The sequence below is a fragment of the Hemibagrus wyckioides genome, linkage group LG19, assembly GCF_019097595.1.
Source record: "Hemibagrus wyckioides isolate EC202008001 linkage group LG19, SWU_Hwy_1.0, whole genome shotgun sequence".
In the NCBI taxonomy this organism is placed as follows: Eukaryota; Metazoa; Chordata; class Actinopteri; order Siluriformes; family Bagridae; genus Hemibagrus; species Hemibagrus wyckioides.
Genome location: NC_080728.1, coordinates 8,843,532 through 8,860,902, shown reverse-complemented (window position 1 = coordinate 8,860,902; position 17,371 = coordinate 8,843,532). Strand labels below are relative to the sequence as shown.

General features: G+C 35.7%; 1 protein-coding gene across 2 annotated transcripts in view; it reads right to left on the bottom strand.

Moving 5' to 3' along the window:
• Positions 1 to 17,371, bottom strand: part of LOC131370153 (copine-8) — a 103,079-nt gene that overhangs the window by 33,871 nt on the left and 51,837 nt on the right. For both annotated transcript variants that reach the window (XM_058417275.1, XM_058417276.1), the window contains exons 7-8: positions 2,450 to 2,513; positions 1,731 to 1,834 (exon numbers count right to left, since the gene is read on the bottom strand). In XM_058417275.1, the coding sequence (XP_058273258.1) occupies positions 1,731 to 1,834; positions 2,450 to 2,513 (168 nt within the window). The remainder of the gene's footprint in view (positions 1 to 1,730; positions 1,835 to 2,449; positions 2,514 to 17,371) is intronic.

The following is a 17,371-nucleotide window of genomic DNA, read 5'->3' as shown; positions in this document are numbered from 1 at the left end:
TTTTAACAAAATGGTGTGAAACAACAAAACAATTGAGTCAATGGCAGGTCTGTGTATGCAAACATGGGACCTACCAAGTTCCTAATAAAGTGGCCAGCAGGTGTATATAGCATATGCAACCAAACAGCTGTTAGACTGCTTCTAAAAGGACCATGGTGATTAGCATGATTTTATGAGCACATTGACCTTAGCCTCTAGAAACATGCCTTCTTCCAAGACATTTTTTCTCACCACAGACCTGACCAAGACATTAGTGGAGGATTTACTACTTATAGACATGACATGCTGCTTCTGCAGCTTTTTCTGCTGTTCAGCTACACACAAACCTCTTTTTTATCCACCTTGCCCACACAACTCAAAATAAACCCCTTATCATCTGGTTACAGAGCTATAGCAAGGACAGCAGCTCAGGTCAATATTCTTAGGTCAAGGACAGACTCTAATCATCACTGTCATATATTCAGACACCTCATTAGAAAGCAGTATGCTCTGAACTAGCGATCAACCGATATGGATGTCACAGTGCATTGAATAAGCACAATGACAGTGACTTTTCAGTGCACTAATTAAAGTAGAAAAGTTATGGAATTAGGGACAAAATGTTCCTCTTTTCCAATTAGTGATAGTAAAACTGGGAATAATGAGCACTTGCTAGACAGACAAATTCACATACATCCTCATACATTTCTTCATGTGTTAATACATTTCATTTCTCATGTCAGATGTGGACAACCTGATAATCTTAAAACCTTTTGAGTTTCTGTCAGAAGAGTGGAGTAATTAGAACAATTTCTTCATCAGGTTTATCAAGAAATAAGGAAGCGGAAAAATAAATGAACAACTAGTAAAGAAGATCTACCAATTTGACCAACAATATATTTTTGCAGCAGGTAGCTGATCAGATCAAGCTATTTTTTTCAGCAGGGTAGGTGGATTGGCTACTCTAAACTGCCCCTGACCCTGACCAAGACAAAGTGATTACTGAAAAAGAATGAACAAATGAGTAATTGATTTATCCTGCATTTGCTGTTTGGAGGATTCATTCCCCATGTGTTGGTTAGAGTCTGCAGGAAAGTAATCAATTGAAGCAACCAACTTGTAATTGACAGATACCTTCAAGTACAAAACAGAGAGAGAGAGAAGAGAGGGACTAATAATAAGAATACTTAATCCTAAGCCCCCCCCAACACATTTTATAGGGGAAGGATTTATTAGCCGATTATAGTTTTGTCTGTGTATGTGTGGTAGTTCGTACCTGTGCATGAGTTTATGTTCAATGTTTTTTATGAGAAGTCTCTATGTGAACAGCTCAACCTTCTATTGTTTTTATAGTTTTTTTAGCTGGAATGTTTTTTTTAGCTCTGCGTTCATGGCACAATCAACAGAAGTTCAATTAGAGGTCAATGCTATGTAAAATCTGTGTTATCTTTGCCATATGGAGCCTATTCTTGATTTCCCAACACCTTTGAGAAAAATGTTAATATTCTTAATAATTCTGTCATGTTTCCACTGTCACAGGACCTTTTCATTATCTGTATAAAGACCTGATGGCCTGATGTGGCAGCTAGCTGAATCATTAAACTTGATCATTAGGTAGCTTAAGTCCTGTGTCCATATAGCCCAGTTGCCTTGCAACAGTATGCTCATCATTAAAACCCATAAACATATTCCTTCCAATGTTGAAAGGACAATTTGACAGATTTTATTTGCAGGTTAATTAGCCTACTCACGTTCCGTCCTCGTTGCTGCGGTAAAACACAAGGAAAGGGTCAGACTTGCCAAAGAAATCCTTCTTGTCCAGCTTGTTGCCACAAAATTGCATCATTACAGATTCCTGTAGGCCAGAGATACAACCATTGTAACACTAGAGCACAATAATTAAGCATTTGGCAACCAGATCTTTTCAGGCAGATATTGTGTGACAGCAAAAAGGTCTGGCACAGTCTTTAAGATTTGTGTAAGTGGAGCCAGGTGACTAAGGAGACAAATAAGAAATCCTTTTGACAAGCATAAACCTTCCTTACTGCAGGGTGTCATCAGTTAATGGTAAGGTAAAATAAAATCAATGTATTGTATATTAATATATATATATATATATATATATATATATATATATAATCAACATATATGTGTTCAAAGTACAGTATACACACACAAACAGTTTGTTTTGCAGTAAAGTTAAACAATGGAGCACACCATATAATGGTGTTTAGATATTCTTTTCTTTGCACATCCCAGTTTGTTTGAAGCTGGGGTTAGAGTGCAGAGTTAGCCATGATACAAGAGTTAAGGGGTTATAAGTAGAATCAGTTCTGGTGCTTGAACCTCCATCCTTCTAATCAGTGTCTAATCTCCACCTTTAGCTAATGAGACACCATTGTTCAAGAGTGTCATGCAGGGAAACTGCAATGACATGATCCAACATTACACAACATTAAAGATGACTTACTCTGCAGTTGTTTAGTTCCTCAGCCTTCACAATAATGGTGCCACATTTCTTCCCAGGAATGCCCCTGTTAATGGAATGAGAAACGTTTCAATACTCACTCACAGTATATTTATGATGATGTGGAAAGCGAGAAGGCATATGGCTGCAAGTGTAATGATATCCACCCTGCCTATGGAACCATCTTGCATGAGCTCAAGCCAACTGAGCCAGACCCTCCAGCACCTCAATGACCTGACAAGCCCTGGTTGTCCAGTTTTGCCCTCCACACCTAGAACCCACCCAAGGCAACCAGTGTTTTTGTCGAGGTGAATGACAGACCAGTCTTGAGCATCCACACCCTGACTCTGACCCGACCTGCGGTCCTGCCCTGAACTGCCAAGCTGATGGGGGCACTGTTGGTCACTTTCCTTACTACCTTTGCCACCTGTCTGTGTTCAGCATGTCGCAACTGCAAGTTATTACACATTGGAAACTGGATTTAGATCCCCTTCAAAAGTTTTTTTCTTAGCTTTCACAGCTCCCACATAGATGGCTATGCCCTAAGGGCATAAGCTCTAAGCTCTGAGAGGGCTACACACTCTACTGTGGGAGTTTCAAAGCTTTTCTTTCTGAATCTTCTTAGGAAAGTTGAAAGTAATATTTCCTCGGTCATTTATGACACTGATAAAAAAAAGAAAAACAGCATTTTTTAAAAACTTATCTTCATCTTCTTCAGCTTTATCCTAGCAAGGGTTATGGTAGGTCTAGAGCCTAACTTTTGAAACACTGGGTACTAGGTTGGAATACACCCTGGATGGTATACCAATCCACCTGGAAAGGCACCGCACACACAAATTCACAGTCATTCATACCTAGGGCAATGTAGCCACCTGGACACGAGGAGTACATGCAGTGCTCCTCACCAAGTAAATAATAATTCACTATTACTAAATGTAATGTTAATATAATTGAACTGATTCATATTTATAGGTAAACTTGCCATTGTTGTAATTTTTCTATTTAGAGTAAATTCACAACAAAAATCTTGAGAGCCGACTGTCAATCTGTTTAGCAGATTATTTAGAAAGATTCATCAAAGTGATTCAGTTAGAAACACAACTCATTTCTTCAAATAGCTGCCATAATAGAGTCAATGCTATTAGTGTTCCTCACATCTCTAGTTCTTTGTCTTTGTTCTAGTTCCAGTTTCCCAGTTCTTTTAGTTGATCATTAGCTATGTTGTTCTATTCCAAGTATGAATGTTTCATGAAAGACTGCTATAGTACAATACTGCATGCGTGTCTTAATGATTCTGGTTCCAGCTAGCTAGAAATACAAACATATCACAGTAGTGCAGTTAAACTTTTGGATGCTGCTATGTGTATAAAAGGATTTCAAGCTTCAAAAACCACAACCAGCTCTGTTCAGCACTCAGTGGGAGGTAGAGGGTTCAGCAGTAAGTCTGGTTTGACAAGTAAAGTAACAGTGTTTTTTTCTCCTATTCTCTCTTTATGTACACTGAGAAAACAGATTGGTGAATACCCATGCTGTCAGCTATGTACCCTGTCTATGCTTTAGTGTTATTCAACCTTCTCCTTGAGACTCAGTGTTCAACACAACAGAACATTTACATTTTTTTTTAATAAATCCAAGTTATTTTTATTAGTTGTGGCATTAAATAGCCCATATAAAATCCCTGCTGTGATCGTAATTTTTGCATATAATTCTTGAGAAAGCAAACACTAGGCTGAGATCCAGAGCAATTCCTTTCCTCTACTCCTTAGTTAGCACAACCTGCACACATACAATTATAAAGTTTATTAAACTCTAGCTCTTGTGCTGCTTCCTGCTTATTATTCTCAAGGCAGGAAATTGTGGCACAATGGCACAACTGGGATAGTGTCTAATAAAATAAAGATCATTTGTTTTGAGACTGTTCATGATCAAATAACTGATAAAAAAAGTGTCATGAGCAAGCAGATTTTAGTGAAACATCGTGGCAAAAGAAAATATAATATAAAAAAGAGCAGAACCTAAAAACCATTTAGGCTTTTGGGTAACATTTTATAATAAAGGTAGTTTATTAAAACTTTGTGAGTATTTGCATGAGGAAATAGAAATGAGGTACTCATACTCTTCAACAGTTTGAATGTTATTCATCTACTAGGTTTTGTCAAGTTCACTGTCCTACAGTGAGATTTATTAACATAAATTAGTATGAAACTAAATGCTATGATGCTGATTGGTTGACTATTTTATAAACTGTTAGAGATATATGTGCCATTGGAAACTGAGTCATTTTCAAATCCCAATCCAAATAAACTTGTATTGATCTCCAGATCCTTCAGTCCACCAGTGTGCTGTCAGTGCTGGAATGCTGTACAGACATAAACACCCATCCAGTGGAAATGGATTAGCACACATCCGGATGTACCCTTGTGGACTGAGTACCATAATCGAATAATAAGCCTATCAGCATTATGGTCTTGTGGGATGTTAGATCTTAGGTTAGGGCATAATCTGGGCCTCACATTCACCAGATGATGAAGAAATCAATAAATATTTCCTACAAAAAATGTCACAAACAGACTTTTGCTTTAAGTGCTCATGTTAAGCCTGGCCACACCTACATTTTCATTAAAACGGCAATGGCAATGAAATGTTTCTATATTAAATGATGATATAACAGTTATAAAAAATAGAACAGTGATGATATAACAGTGATCAAAAATCTCACTGCAATAGTGAAATATTTGTTCATTAAACACAAACTGTTTTGGATAAAGTCCAGTGAAGCTTATATGGGCACCTACAGCAGATTCAAGTACACTGTGTAAACCTTTGTGGGAGGAAAGATTAAAATTAATCAGACAACAGGACTTTAACAGGTAATTTTGGATCTGAATGGGTATTATTATTATTATTATTATTATTATTATTATAGAGAACAGAATAGAAAAGTGAAATAACATGCACCATCAATCCACATTTCCTTTGTGTCTCCTTTTTGGCTGCCTTTGGCTCTATAGTGCAAAGTAACCTTGATGGCTATCACTTGCTATAAGAGGATACATTTATGCAGAAAATGGATTTGAACTTCATTTTTATGACTTTGGCAGCCACTCAAATACTTCAGCCTCTGGAGTGGGTGAGTGACTCAGCAACAATTGAGATACATGATCTGGTGATAGATTCCTCATCTTTAAAATGTGATGCAAGGAATATGACTTATTTGAATGATCATGCTATTTATGTATATGTATTCTGTGGCATATGCTTTAGAATAAACATTTTACTTTTATTCTGCTAAAGTAAGCCTATTTAAACATGTGATATTTAAATGTTTTGGACAAATGCCCCTGTTTTTTTAGAATAATGGGCCTGAAGAAATATGTCATTTGTGGTAGAATTTTTTCTCATTATTATTAAAATTATGTATTCAGTTTGCTCTGTCAGATGGAATTCTATTTATCATGTAGTAAAATATTGCTATTATTCACCGATCAGGCATAACATTATGAGCAGTATGAGGTGAAGTGAATAACACTGATTATCTCCTCATCATGGCACCTGTTAGTGGGTGGGATATATTAGGCAGCAAGTGAACATTTTGTCCTCAAAGTTGATGTGTTAGAAGCAGGAAAAATGGGCAAGCGTAAGGATTTGAGCGAGTTTGACAAGGGACAAATTGTGATGGCTAGACGACTGGATCTCCAAAACTGCAGCTCTTGTGGGGTGTTCCCGGTCTGCAGTGGTCAGTATCTATCAAAAGTGGTCCAAGGAATGAACAGTGGTGAACCGGCAACAGGGTCATGGGTGGCCAAGGCTCATTGATGCATGTGAGGAGTGAAGGCTGGCCCGTGTGATCCGATCCAACAGACAAGCTACTGTTGCTCAGATTGCTGAAGAAGTTAATGCTGGTTCTGATAGAAAGGTGTCAGAATACACAGTGCATCGCAGTTTGTTGTGTATACTCTATACTGTGTATGTATACTGTGAAACCATTTGGGTTATAACTGAAGCTTGCTTACATAACTTAAACATTATAATTTATGGGTTTTCCTCATTATTGTCTTTAAAAGAATGCTGATTTTTACTTTACATGACTTACTGATTTGGCACCATCCTGTAGAGCTACTGCTGGAGGAGGTATAAAATTAGGCTCATTGAGATTCAAAAATATTCATCCCAGAAATGAAACCAATGGATCACACCAATGAAATTCCTTATGCAATTCATCAGGCTGTAATCATAGCAATAAATGTCCATTTCCTTTTATCAATCATTACATTTCAAACTTGCATTACATGTTGCATTATATGTCTCAATAATGATGACTGACAGTATACATATTTCAATAACTGGCTGACAAAGTTATCTGACAGCCATCAGCTTTGACCTCTTTCCTCTCTACTTAGACTACTTTCATATGGAAGCTATAATTTGTATCAGAACTGGCAGGAATACATCCTAATTACATCAGTATGCATTCCATCACTAAGCAAAAAAAATATTAGAAAAAATTGTGTAATCATGCAAAATCTCATGTCCAGGCGATGAATCACAGGTGTCACCGGGTGCTATTTTTGGACTAATATCAGGGGTTTAATTAAAATCTTGCACATTTTAATTATACAGTGAGGTCAATTTTAATACTGGAATCTCTCGTATTCCTCTAAATAGCAGAGCGTGAACCTAATGTATACAAAATATGTAAACTCCAAAAAGTATCACAGCGATAACACTCCCACTCTTTCCTAAACGCCTCTTACACACAACCAGTGAATGCTCTAGATACTCTGCTAAGGAGATATCAGTGACAAAATCTGACAATAAAGAAACAGAATCACGCTCAGTATCAGTCTGCTGAACATCAACAGGTGGCAGGCTAAACTGTTGCACCCTATCCATCAAGGAAATCTGCAGAGCATTCAACCATTCATAACCTGACCTGGAAAACAAGAGGAAGACAGTGAGAGGGAAAAAGCAAAGCTCAGGTCTCCATGACAACCCCAACCATTAAGCTGGGCAAAGGACCCCAGCAGAGATAATGAATATATTTCTGCATGAATATATTTCTGCACCGCTGCCTCCTGGACATGGGCTCATCCATATTTCACAGAGATAACCCCGTCACCTAAATAAGGTAGAACTCAAAGCAAAGACTAGTCCCGGAAGTACATATGTGTGAAACTCTTGTTATAAAAGCCATGAATAACTTATTTTAATACTCCAGTGAGAGTGTAAAATAACAGGTGTGTAAAAGTGAGCTATTTTAGTACTGATCCCATAGGTGCATGAATTATTTTTTACATGATGAAAATTATGTTCTTATGTTTTGTATTTTCTATAACTAATCTTCATTTCATAAGGTATTTGACTGAAATGTGTGGGCCTATCTGATGATCTATATCATATTATTTGTATATCACTTTTAACACTGTCACAAAGCAGCTTTACAGAACTATAAATGTGAAATATTAAATATAAATTTTGAATTAAGCCTGAATGAGCAAACTAGAGCACTGAAGACAAGTAAAAACTCCCACATGTCCATTTCATTTCTAACGTTCCACTTCTATTACACTATTAGGCATGATCAGTAAACTGGATAAGAGGAACATGTTGTAAAATTAAAATACCCCTATTACATTTTACCACAAACTGCACTAAAGAAAAAGTGATAAGAGTTGTCAAAGATGGTCTCCATGAATACTACTGCATTCAGATCCTTTGTATAGTTTGGTTTGTTACATTAAAGTCATTTTCTGAATCACACGAATAAGCGGTGTTACTGCAGGACACAATATGAACAAATATTGGTTCAAAGATTTTAGGGTGAAATAGACTTCCATTATATTCAGGCCAATTACTATTAGCTAATTGGAGCTCCAGGAAAAAAAAAACCCAATGATGTCTCTTTAAAGGAACTGGTTTGTAATAATTGATAACTAATAACTCCTGCATTTTCGATCTAATCTCTAATCAGCACACCTGTTGTATGTGCGATTACTTTAGCTAAGAATTTTAATGTTTTCCCCTGTTAACGAAACAATAACAAGCTGTTGGAGAAGATGCTGTCTTTACTATAATTTTCATTAGAGTTTCTTAGTACGAATAAGAAAACTCCCATAATCACTCATATTCTACAGGTTAATATCTTTTTTTTTTTAAAAAAGGCCATAATCACCATTACTTAACATAAACGCAGACACCTTCACACATCCCCTCGAATTCCTCTCTACACTGTGAAACTACCTTCCTGAAAGTCCTAATCAAGACACATGAATTTACAATCAGCATCCTGGCAGAATAAGCTAATTAAGTACCGGCTACACTGCGGTGGAACAGCTGTTTTTCTGATCATCTCATGTTCAATTATCTCACCCCTACCCCCCCATCAGTACGGATTTGAATGAAATAACAATTATCATTAAAAGCAATCTAGGTGCTCAAGTCCTACTTCCTTTTTCAGTGCATTTTTCTCACTCTGTCTCTTTCAAAGATAGCTGCTCAATAGGTGACCTTTACATCTATATAAAAAGAAAGCTCATTGCAGTGTATTGGCTAACTAATCAAGCCTGTGTTTTTTTTTTTCCTCCCTGAGCTTTATTCTACCACAGCAGTATCATTCAGCCACACATACACACATCTTACCTGTGCTCCCACTTAAGCAGCAAGGGTGGATTCACAAAACAGATCTCTGAGTAGTAAATTAGAGCTAGTGTGTTTTTGCTGAAGTGCTTGACTCCCTGCTATGAAAAGTAACGTCATGTTTAACTGCTTGTATGGGTGGTATGAAATAAACCCCACTGAAATTTATACATAATACTTCAGATAAAGAAACAAAGGGCAGGTTGAGAAGTAAGCAGTCTAAGAAGACTGGGAAGAAAAATGATTATGAAGTGACATGAATGCAGTAAATCAGTGTAATTGGATAAGCTTAAATGTTGTAGGTTAATTGGTGTCTCTAAATTGTCATTAGTGTGTGAATGGGTGTGTGAGTATGTATGCAGCTGTGCACTGTGATGGGTTGGCACCCCGTCTGGGGTATCCCTGCCTTGTGCCCCAAGTTTCCTGGGATTTCCAGGATCCCTGTGTGTAGGATAAGCAGTACAAAAATGGATAGAAGGATGGATGGATTATCTCACAAATAAAAGCCGTTATTTCACTTTTTTCAAAACACACACACAGACACACACACACACAAAAAACACACACACACACACACACACACAATTGTATTCCTCTCTCTCTTCTGCCATCCACTGACATGGCTTTAAATAGGACCATGGAGACACGCTGAGAGACTTCTCATTCTGTTTTCCCCTCCTTATGCAGAGACTCCCGAAGGCAGGCTGGTGTGTACTGATTAAACTGTATAATTATCTGTAATTAACAGTCATTAGGGTTGTTAAAGGTGCCCCCCATCAGGGTGGAGGTGCAGGTGCATTGGCTTGCCACAGTTTCACCATCCTCAAAAACATGCCCCTGAACTACTGCAACTTTCGGCAGAAAAAGTCACTTGTTGTCTGACTTTTGAGTCATTAGAGTTATGTAAGAATAAGAAGAATAAGAAGCTGCCAATTAGAAAACTCATTTTTAGATGAAGTCTTTAATTAAATAAATATAATAAAATGTATTTATTATATTACATGGCAGCAAAAGGAGTCTCTGTCAGCTTCTACAATATGCCTTTTGCTTTGGAAGTGTTTTCTTCGTTGAGATTGAGTGCATCAGGGCAGTCGATGGATGACTTAGTAAATAACTGCAGCATATATGAGGTGTATGGCCTATTGATTTAGCGAATATACTCCTTATTGATTTAGTGATTCTGGGCCTGTAGCAATGATCAGTCTGAGACTCTTGGTTGAAAATGGCGGTGCTATATTTTGTGTCCAGTTCTTTAGATCACTGATCTCAAGTCACCTTTAGTGGGGCATATTCTATCTGTATTTCCTTACTGTACTGTATTTGCTCTGGTAGATTTCTTTCTTGTGTTGTTTTTTGTACTTTCTGATTTTTCTGTCTGGCAATGTTTGCACCTAGTTGCACATGTTGCACACTATGTAGCTGGAGAAACGTTGTTTCATTTCACTGTGTACTGTGTCAGCTATATGTGGTTGAAATGACAATAAAGCTTCTTGACTTGCAAAAAAACATGACATTTTATCTTCCATTTTATTTTTGACCTGCAAAATATTAAAAATCTCACGTCATGAGATTATTTGCTTATTTTTTTTATTTATTAATTATTTGTTTATTTGTTTAAGTTGTTATGCCAATCGGTTGTGCTTCACTTGCTTTTGTTTGTTTAACACATCCAATTAAATTCACATCAATGCCAAATAAAACTTGGCATAACTGTGATAGCAGGTCTGTTTGGCAAACAAAAAATGATTTCTGCTTTGCCTTGCAGCAAATTATCTACCACATCAGCATGACCTCACATGATCAGCATTTTCCTCACAGAGGAAAACATTTTTAGTGCTGAACTGAAAACTTTCAAAGATGTGTCCAGATTAAACAATCAGAAAGGAACGACAGGCAGCCAGCCAGCCAGCCAGCCAGCCAGCCAGACAGACAGACAGACAGACAGACAGACAGACAGACAGATAGATAGATAGATAGATAGATAGATAGATAGATAGATAGATAGATAGATAGATAGATAGATAGATAGATAGATAGATAGATAGATAGATAGATAGATAGATAGATAGATAGATAGATAAAATTAAGATTTCTCCTGAATACTGGACTATGTTTAAATGTAGTTTCTTTCTTACTTTTACTCAAGTAGACTTGTCACAGTACCTGAGCATCTACTCAAGTAGAGTTTCATAAGAAACTTTCTTAATGTTATGAATTAAAAGTAATCTAATTGCACTTGTATAAACAGCTTCAAACTGGCAAACTAATTAACCATTAGTGTAAGTATTTATCTTCTTCAAAGAGACCATGCCATCAACAAGTAAATTGAAAAAGAAGACTATAATATCTTTGAACAGCCTGATGACACCTCTGTAGGTTTCTAATTGATTTAGTCTAGCTTCTGGAGTAACAGCACAGAGAAGTCATAAGGCGAAAAACACTCATTATGTGCCAGTAAGTATTTGCTTCTCCATGATAAATGAGACGAGTCTGTTTTTATGCTGGTTTTCATATCAGCACACATTAGACAGGAAAGAGAAAACGGTGTTTTACTGAATCGTATTGTACTGTATTTCATTGTACTGTACAGTACAGTGGTTTCTGAAGATAGCTAAAGTGACAGGACAGCGAGAGACAGGGTCCAAACTGAGTGAAAAATACATTTAAAAAGAATTTTAATTACAATTAATCCCTAACTCTGCCTGGGCTTTTCAAGATAACACGTTTTTCCTGAAGACACTGCACATTCATCTGACCTGAAATTACAATTACAGTCCTATATGCACTAATCGTTTTCTATGGAGAATATTTTATTCCTCACGGCTCTACTTCTACTATTTTTAAAGGTATGAACTATTTCCGAGGTACACCAGTGGTCCTTAAAGTGCAAGTAGGTACTTAAAATTCCTTTTAAAAAGAAAAAGAAATTCTTTTACAATGTAAAAGACATGGTTTTAGTAAAACGTACTCATTTAGCCAAAATGGAAAACGAACACTTTGTTTTAAATTATGTTTCTCTTTTCATAGTCGTAGACAGAATGTAGTAATAGGAAGTGTGTCACTATTGTAATAAACACATTTCGATGTTACCAAATTGTTCATTTATTCACTACAAGATTCTGAGATTAGATCTAATATACAGAGATTAAGTATGAAATAGATATTAGGGATTTTTTAGAGATTATCTAAAACAGTTTGGTAAAATCTATCAATCATAAAACTGTAGAATTCTGTCAAACACATGCTCCATCCTTGTATATATTATTACCCCAAAATACTCCAATACTAGAAGGGAGTTTTAATGACTTTAGAGACAACAAACCCTTCTTGTTCTGGCTGATTCAGCATTGATTCACATGATTTGCTGTTATGTTGTTTACAGAAACAGCTCTACTATCTGTAGGACACCTTCCCATGGAGTTTCTCTATCACAGTAGATCATTTATCAACAGCTGTTAGAGTAGATGTTTGATCAAAATGTGAAGAGAGCTTCATTCATTTTACCAATACACGGGTGTCCCAGTCTGCTGGCAGACATTTTCAATCAGTATAAACAAATGAACTATTTTATCACCACAAGTCTGATATAAATTTAGTTCGGATGCTGTCGGCTTTCAATGTGGGATGTTTTTTTTTACCTTTGTTTTGATAACCTTACAAAGTAGTTTTAGTAGTTGAAGATAACACATTCCAAGTTGAGATGTTTATGAACAAACATTTCTCAGAGAGCAGAAACCAGTTTGAGTTTAATATCACTGTTTACACTGAAGACATAAACATTTGTGTAAAAAAAAAAAAAAAAATGAACCATTTAGTTTTTCTGGAAAATTGCTATGAATATTTTGCGCCATGTAGGCAGAAAAAACTTCAAATTCATAAAACCCTGAGTGTCTACTTTCATCTGAGTCATGAAGCATCACTGTGGAGTGTGACATGACAAAGATATTCTTTCTGAATATGGGCACCACCAATACAGGAGGAAATTCAATTTTTGGCCTCTGGCAAAAAAAGTTAAATGTCACTTAAAAATCACTGACCCCAATTTTAAGGCCCCTTATTATTTTTGCTTATACAGCACCCTAGGCATGTCAAGCAGAATATGCTAATACATCCACTGAGTTATATGGGCCATGCCAAGTATTTAGCCTAAACTAATCAAATGACTGCATTTTAAGAGCAGGTAAGTGTTTTAGTCAACATATATTTAAAGAGAATGTATTGAGAAAGTCTGAACTAATTTAATTCAAGCAATGTGATTTCTCAAGGTAACCTTATTGGTTAAAGGCGTATTCTCGGAATGGTGGTGCAAGGTAAGATGAGCCATGCAGTATGTGCTATGTAACTTTAAAAGTTAATATACTTGTCATGGATTTTCCCTACATGGTGCACATCATAGGTAAACATGAGTGCTATTTTGAATTCATGTGATGTGGTTTTGTTTATTTCCTGTGACTGTGCACATTTTATTTCATTCTTGTCTCTGTGGTCAGTATTTATCCAGTGTTTTCACCTGTACTCATTTCTTCCGTGATCTTTTTTTTTGTCTTTGTCTCTTTGTCTGTCTTATCAGGTATTTGTCTTGTACATTTGTCTCATTCATGTTATTAGACATGTTTCTAGGTACATAATATCCTGTGTCAAGTTCATTCTGGTTTTAATGTTTGCCTGTATTTTGGTTTTGATCATGGATGATCTCTGTTTGTTTTGCGTGCATGTGTTTTGGCCTGCACTAAAAACTTCCTGATAATGATTCATGGAAATAATGATTATGCCCTAAATGCACAACACACTGGAATATTTTAAAATGTAAAATGTGAGACTAATTTGACTAACCATAGTCATATTTTTATTCATATTTAGTCATATTTAAATCATAATTTTTATTTTTATTTTATTTTTTTACAAATTATATGTATTAAATTTCTTTTTACAAATGTGGTACTGTGCATTTTTTTTTTTTTTTTTACAAATACAATTTTCTTAATTTTCTTTCTTATTTTCTTTGAGAATTTTTTAAATGAGAATATGTCCTTAAACTGCAAACTAAGTTAAGAGTTAGGTTTAGGGTTAGGGATGAATTATTTCTCCTAAATACAAGATTATTTACAATACGTAACACCATGTTGGAAAAGTGGTATACTGACTCTACATTAAAATCTCTGAGTTACCTACACTATGGTACAGTGTGGTCCTGAAAGGTATCTGCTGTTCCTTTAAAGAAACTGAACACAAATCAGAGCACAGTTACTAACAGACTTATCAGGAAAAGGAAGAGTGTATTACGGCAGTCTTATTCAGTTAACATTGGCTTCCTATTAGGTTTGGTATTGACTATAAAGTTAAAAGCCTTTTTAATGGGCTAGCCCCAGCATATCATGTTGATCTATTGAATCATCATGGCCCATCCCCTCCACTTTCCTTGGCTGATGTGGGCTTAATTCCGAACTCTAGGATTCCTGACAATTCAGTTAGTGCAAGAACATTTTTATATGGTATCCATTCTGTAATAACTTTGTAAAAAAAATTAGAAAAGCAGAAGACTAGAAGAGTTTCTGCACAAACATCAGGCTGTTTATCTATACTTTTTATATGTTTTATTTGTTTTATACTACAATAACTGTTAAAATACCAATACCAATATTAAAGCTATAAGTATAGGCTGATATGTGAAACCTACATTCTCTGAGTAACCAAGACTGAAATTAGTTAGGTTAGTTAAGTTTCTTTTACGCAAAACATTACAGATGTTACAACACCAAGCCTTAGAACAATATCTACTCCCATGTTCACCTGTGTTATCTTTAAAATTCACAGCATAAAGCTAGTCAGTTGATCAGACTAGAAGGCATTATAAACCAATCCAATTTCAGGTTGGAGAACAAAACTGAGAATGTTAAGAAGAAAATCACAGAAATGAAAATCTACAGTAAAGTACACAGTTTCAGCATGCTTTTCAAGCCTAAATACCATATATACCCATATATACATCTTTCACATTCTTCTTTTTTGTAAGTTATTATTAGCATGGTATTTTGTGTTTAGCTATTGCTTTCGTTACAGGATCCAGTAAATCAAATTTCCTAAAGTTGCAGTAACAAAGAGTATCACTGAACAAGAACAAAATTTGTTTAGAGAACTTTGAGACCACCATTAGATCTGAGTGCTTAAAATATTTATTTTAAATTTTCAGATTTATTTAATAAAAAAATACAAATGTAAGAACGTATGTAAACTCTCACAAGCTACAACATTTAAAATAGCACTACTCCCTTAGAGCAATTCCAGTAATCGGTTCATTCATCACACAGCAGCTGTCCTGTGTTCCTGATAACAGATCTGATGACACGTGTGTTTGCTAAACATTTACTGTAAATGAACACCATGAAAGAAGCTAAAGATATAACAACCGATATATGTACAAGCTGTGTGAATATTCTTTTAATGTTAGCATTATAAACAATTATTTAATGATATTTTGCTTGATCCTTCAAAAAGAAACTTTTCAGTCTAATGTCAAGCAACTTATAAATGTAATTTATAGCAAAGTGCAGTTAAAAAATTCTCAAATTTGATTAGCCAAAATAGTTTCAGCAGTTATATTTATGCACTTGATCTAATACACTATTGTGTCTATAGTAACAGATCGTACACAGAGGTCTGTATGCTTGATGCTCCAATCAAAGGTTAATGAGAAATTGATTTTTTTTATTTTTATTTTACATTTTAAATAAAGTGCTGTTTAAGTTTTGGTTATGAGACATTTATTTACAGAAGGAGTCTCTAATGTTGTGCTTTGTAACAGTCATGGTGCTTTGCAATGTTTCCCAGCACAGGAAAATCTGCTGATGAGGTTTTTTGTTTTTTTGTGGATTTTTCACACAAACCTTCCATGAAATTTCATTTTAGCTATTAACTATAACAATATTCACTGTAACAAATCAATGTGGTATAATCAGAATATCACCCTCAAGACCCTCAAGGTTATACACAAATAATCCAATTTTCTTTGCACATGGCCTTATTACACGACTCGGTGTAGTTTCTTACTTACTATTCATTTATTTGGGAGAGGTCTTAATAGAAAATGATCAAGAATGTAGGCTGAGCTTCCCTAGTTGCTCCTGAGCTGCACTGAAAACAATTCTAATTCAAATAAATTCACTTCATTAAACTCTCTGAAATATTTATTTGGTATAATAATACACATTATCTAAAATTAATTTTAGGATCAAATCAAGACAGTAATAAACAAAACCAATATTTTGAATGATAAGAGTATAATAAAGATTTAAATAATGACTCGACAAAGAGGCTCAGAGATAAGAGCTGGAAAAAGGCAGCTCATTAGCGAGTTTGAACTTCAGCCTTCCACATTTGTATCCATGCTCTGGTGCAAACACACACACACACACACACACACACACACACACACACACACACCCTCACATACACACACAAACACAAATAACTTTTGTAGGAAAGCACAAAAACTACACACATCTTCTAATAGCATCCTTCTTCAAAACCCTAACATAATTTGTACAATGTGCACTACCAAATTCCTCAAATCTCAATCTGATCGAGCATCTGTAGGATATGCTGGACAAACAAGTCCTATCCATGATGGCCACACCTCACAGCTTACAGGACTTAAAGGATCTGCTGCTAGCATCTTGATGAAAGATATGACAGCACACCAGTGGTCTTGTGGAGTCCATACTTAGATGTCTCAATGAGGATCTACACAATATTAGGCAGTTGGTTTCAATGGTATGGCTGATCGGTGTAAATATAGACATGACCATCTACTATAAACACTATCTTTTCTGATTTCTAAAAATTGTTAATACTCTTGAAAATCTAGTCTTTTCAATATTTTCAGCATTGAAATAATCTGTTTGATGCACAGATAAATGAACAAATAAATAAAAACAAATAAATAAATAAATAAATAAGTGAAGTTGAAGTGATACTAAACTCATGCTAGTGTGTGGAGTCTGACATATTCTGCTTGTATTTGCACCAGTTGCTCTCTCATTCTCTGGTTTCTTCCCATCTCCCAAAAACATCCCATTCACTACAGTTTCAACTCTTTCATTTCCCAACACACCACTGGCAATGAAACAATGTATATTTAACACAATTTTGCTGAATTACATGTCCTCATGAATAGTCACTGAGCATCCATTTTCACAGAAAGACCTCAACTAATTAAAAAAGGAGTTGGTGTGGGCTAAATACTCACAGGTGGATGTGTTAGGGGGTGGGAAATAGATAACACGGCATGCT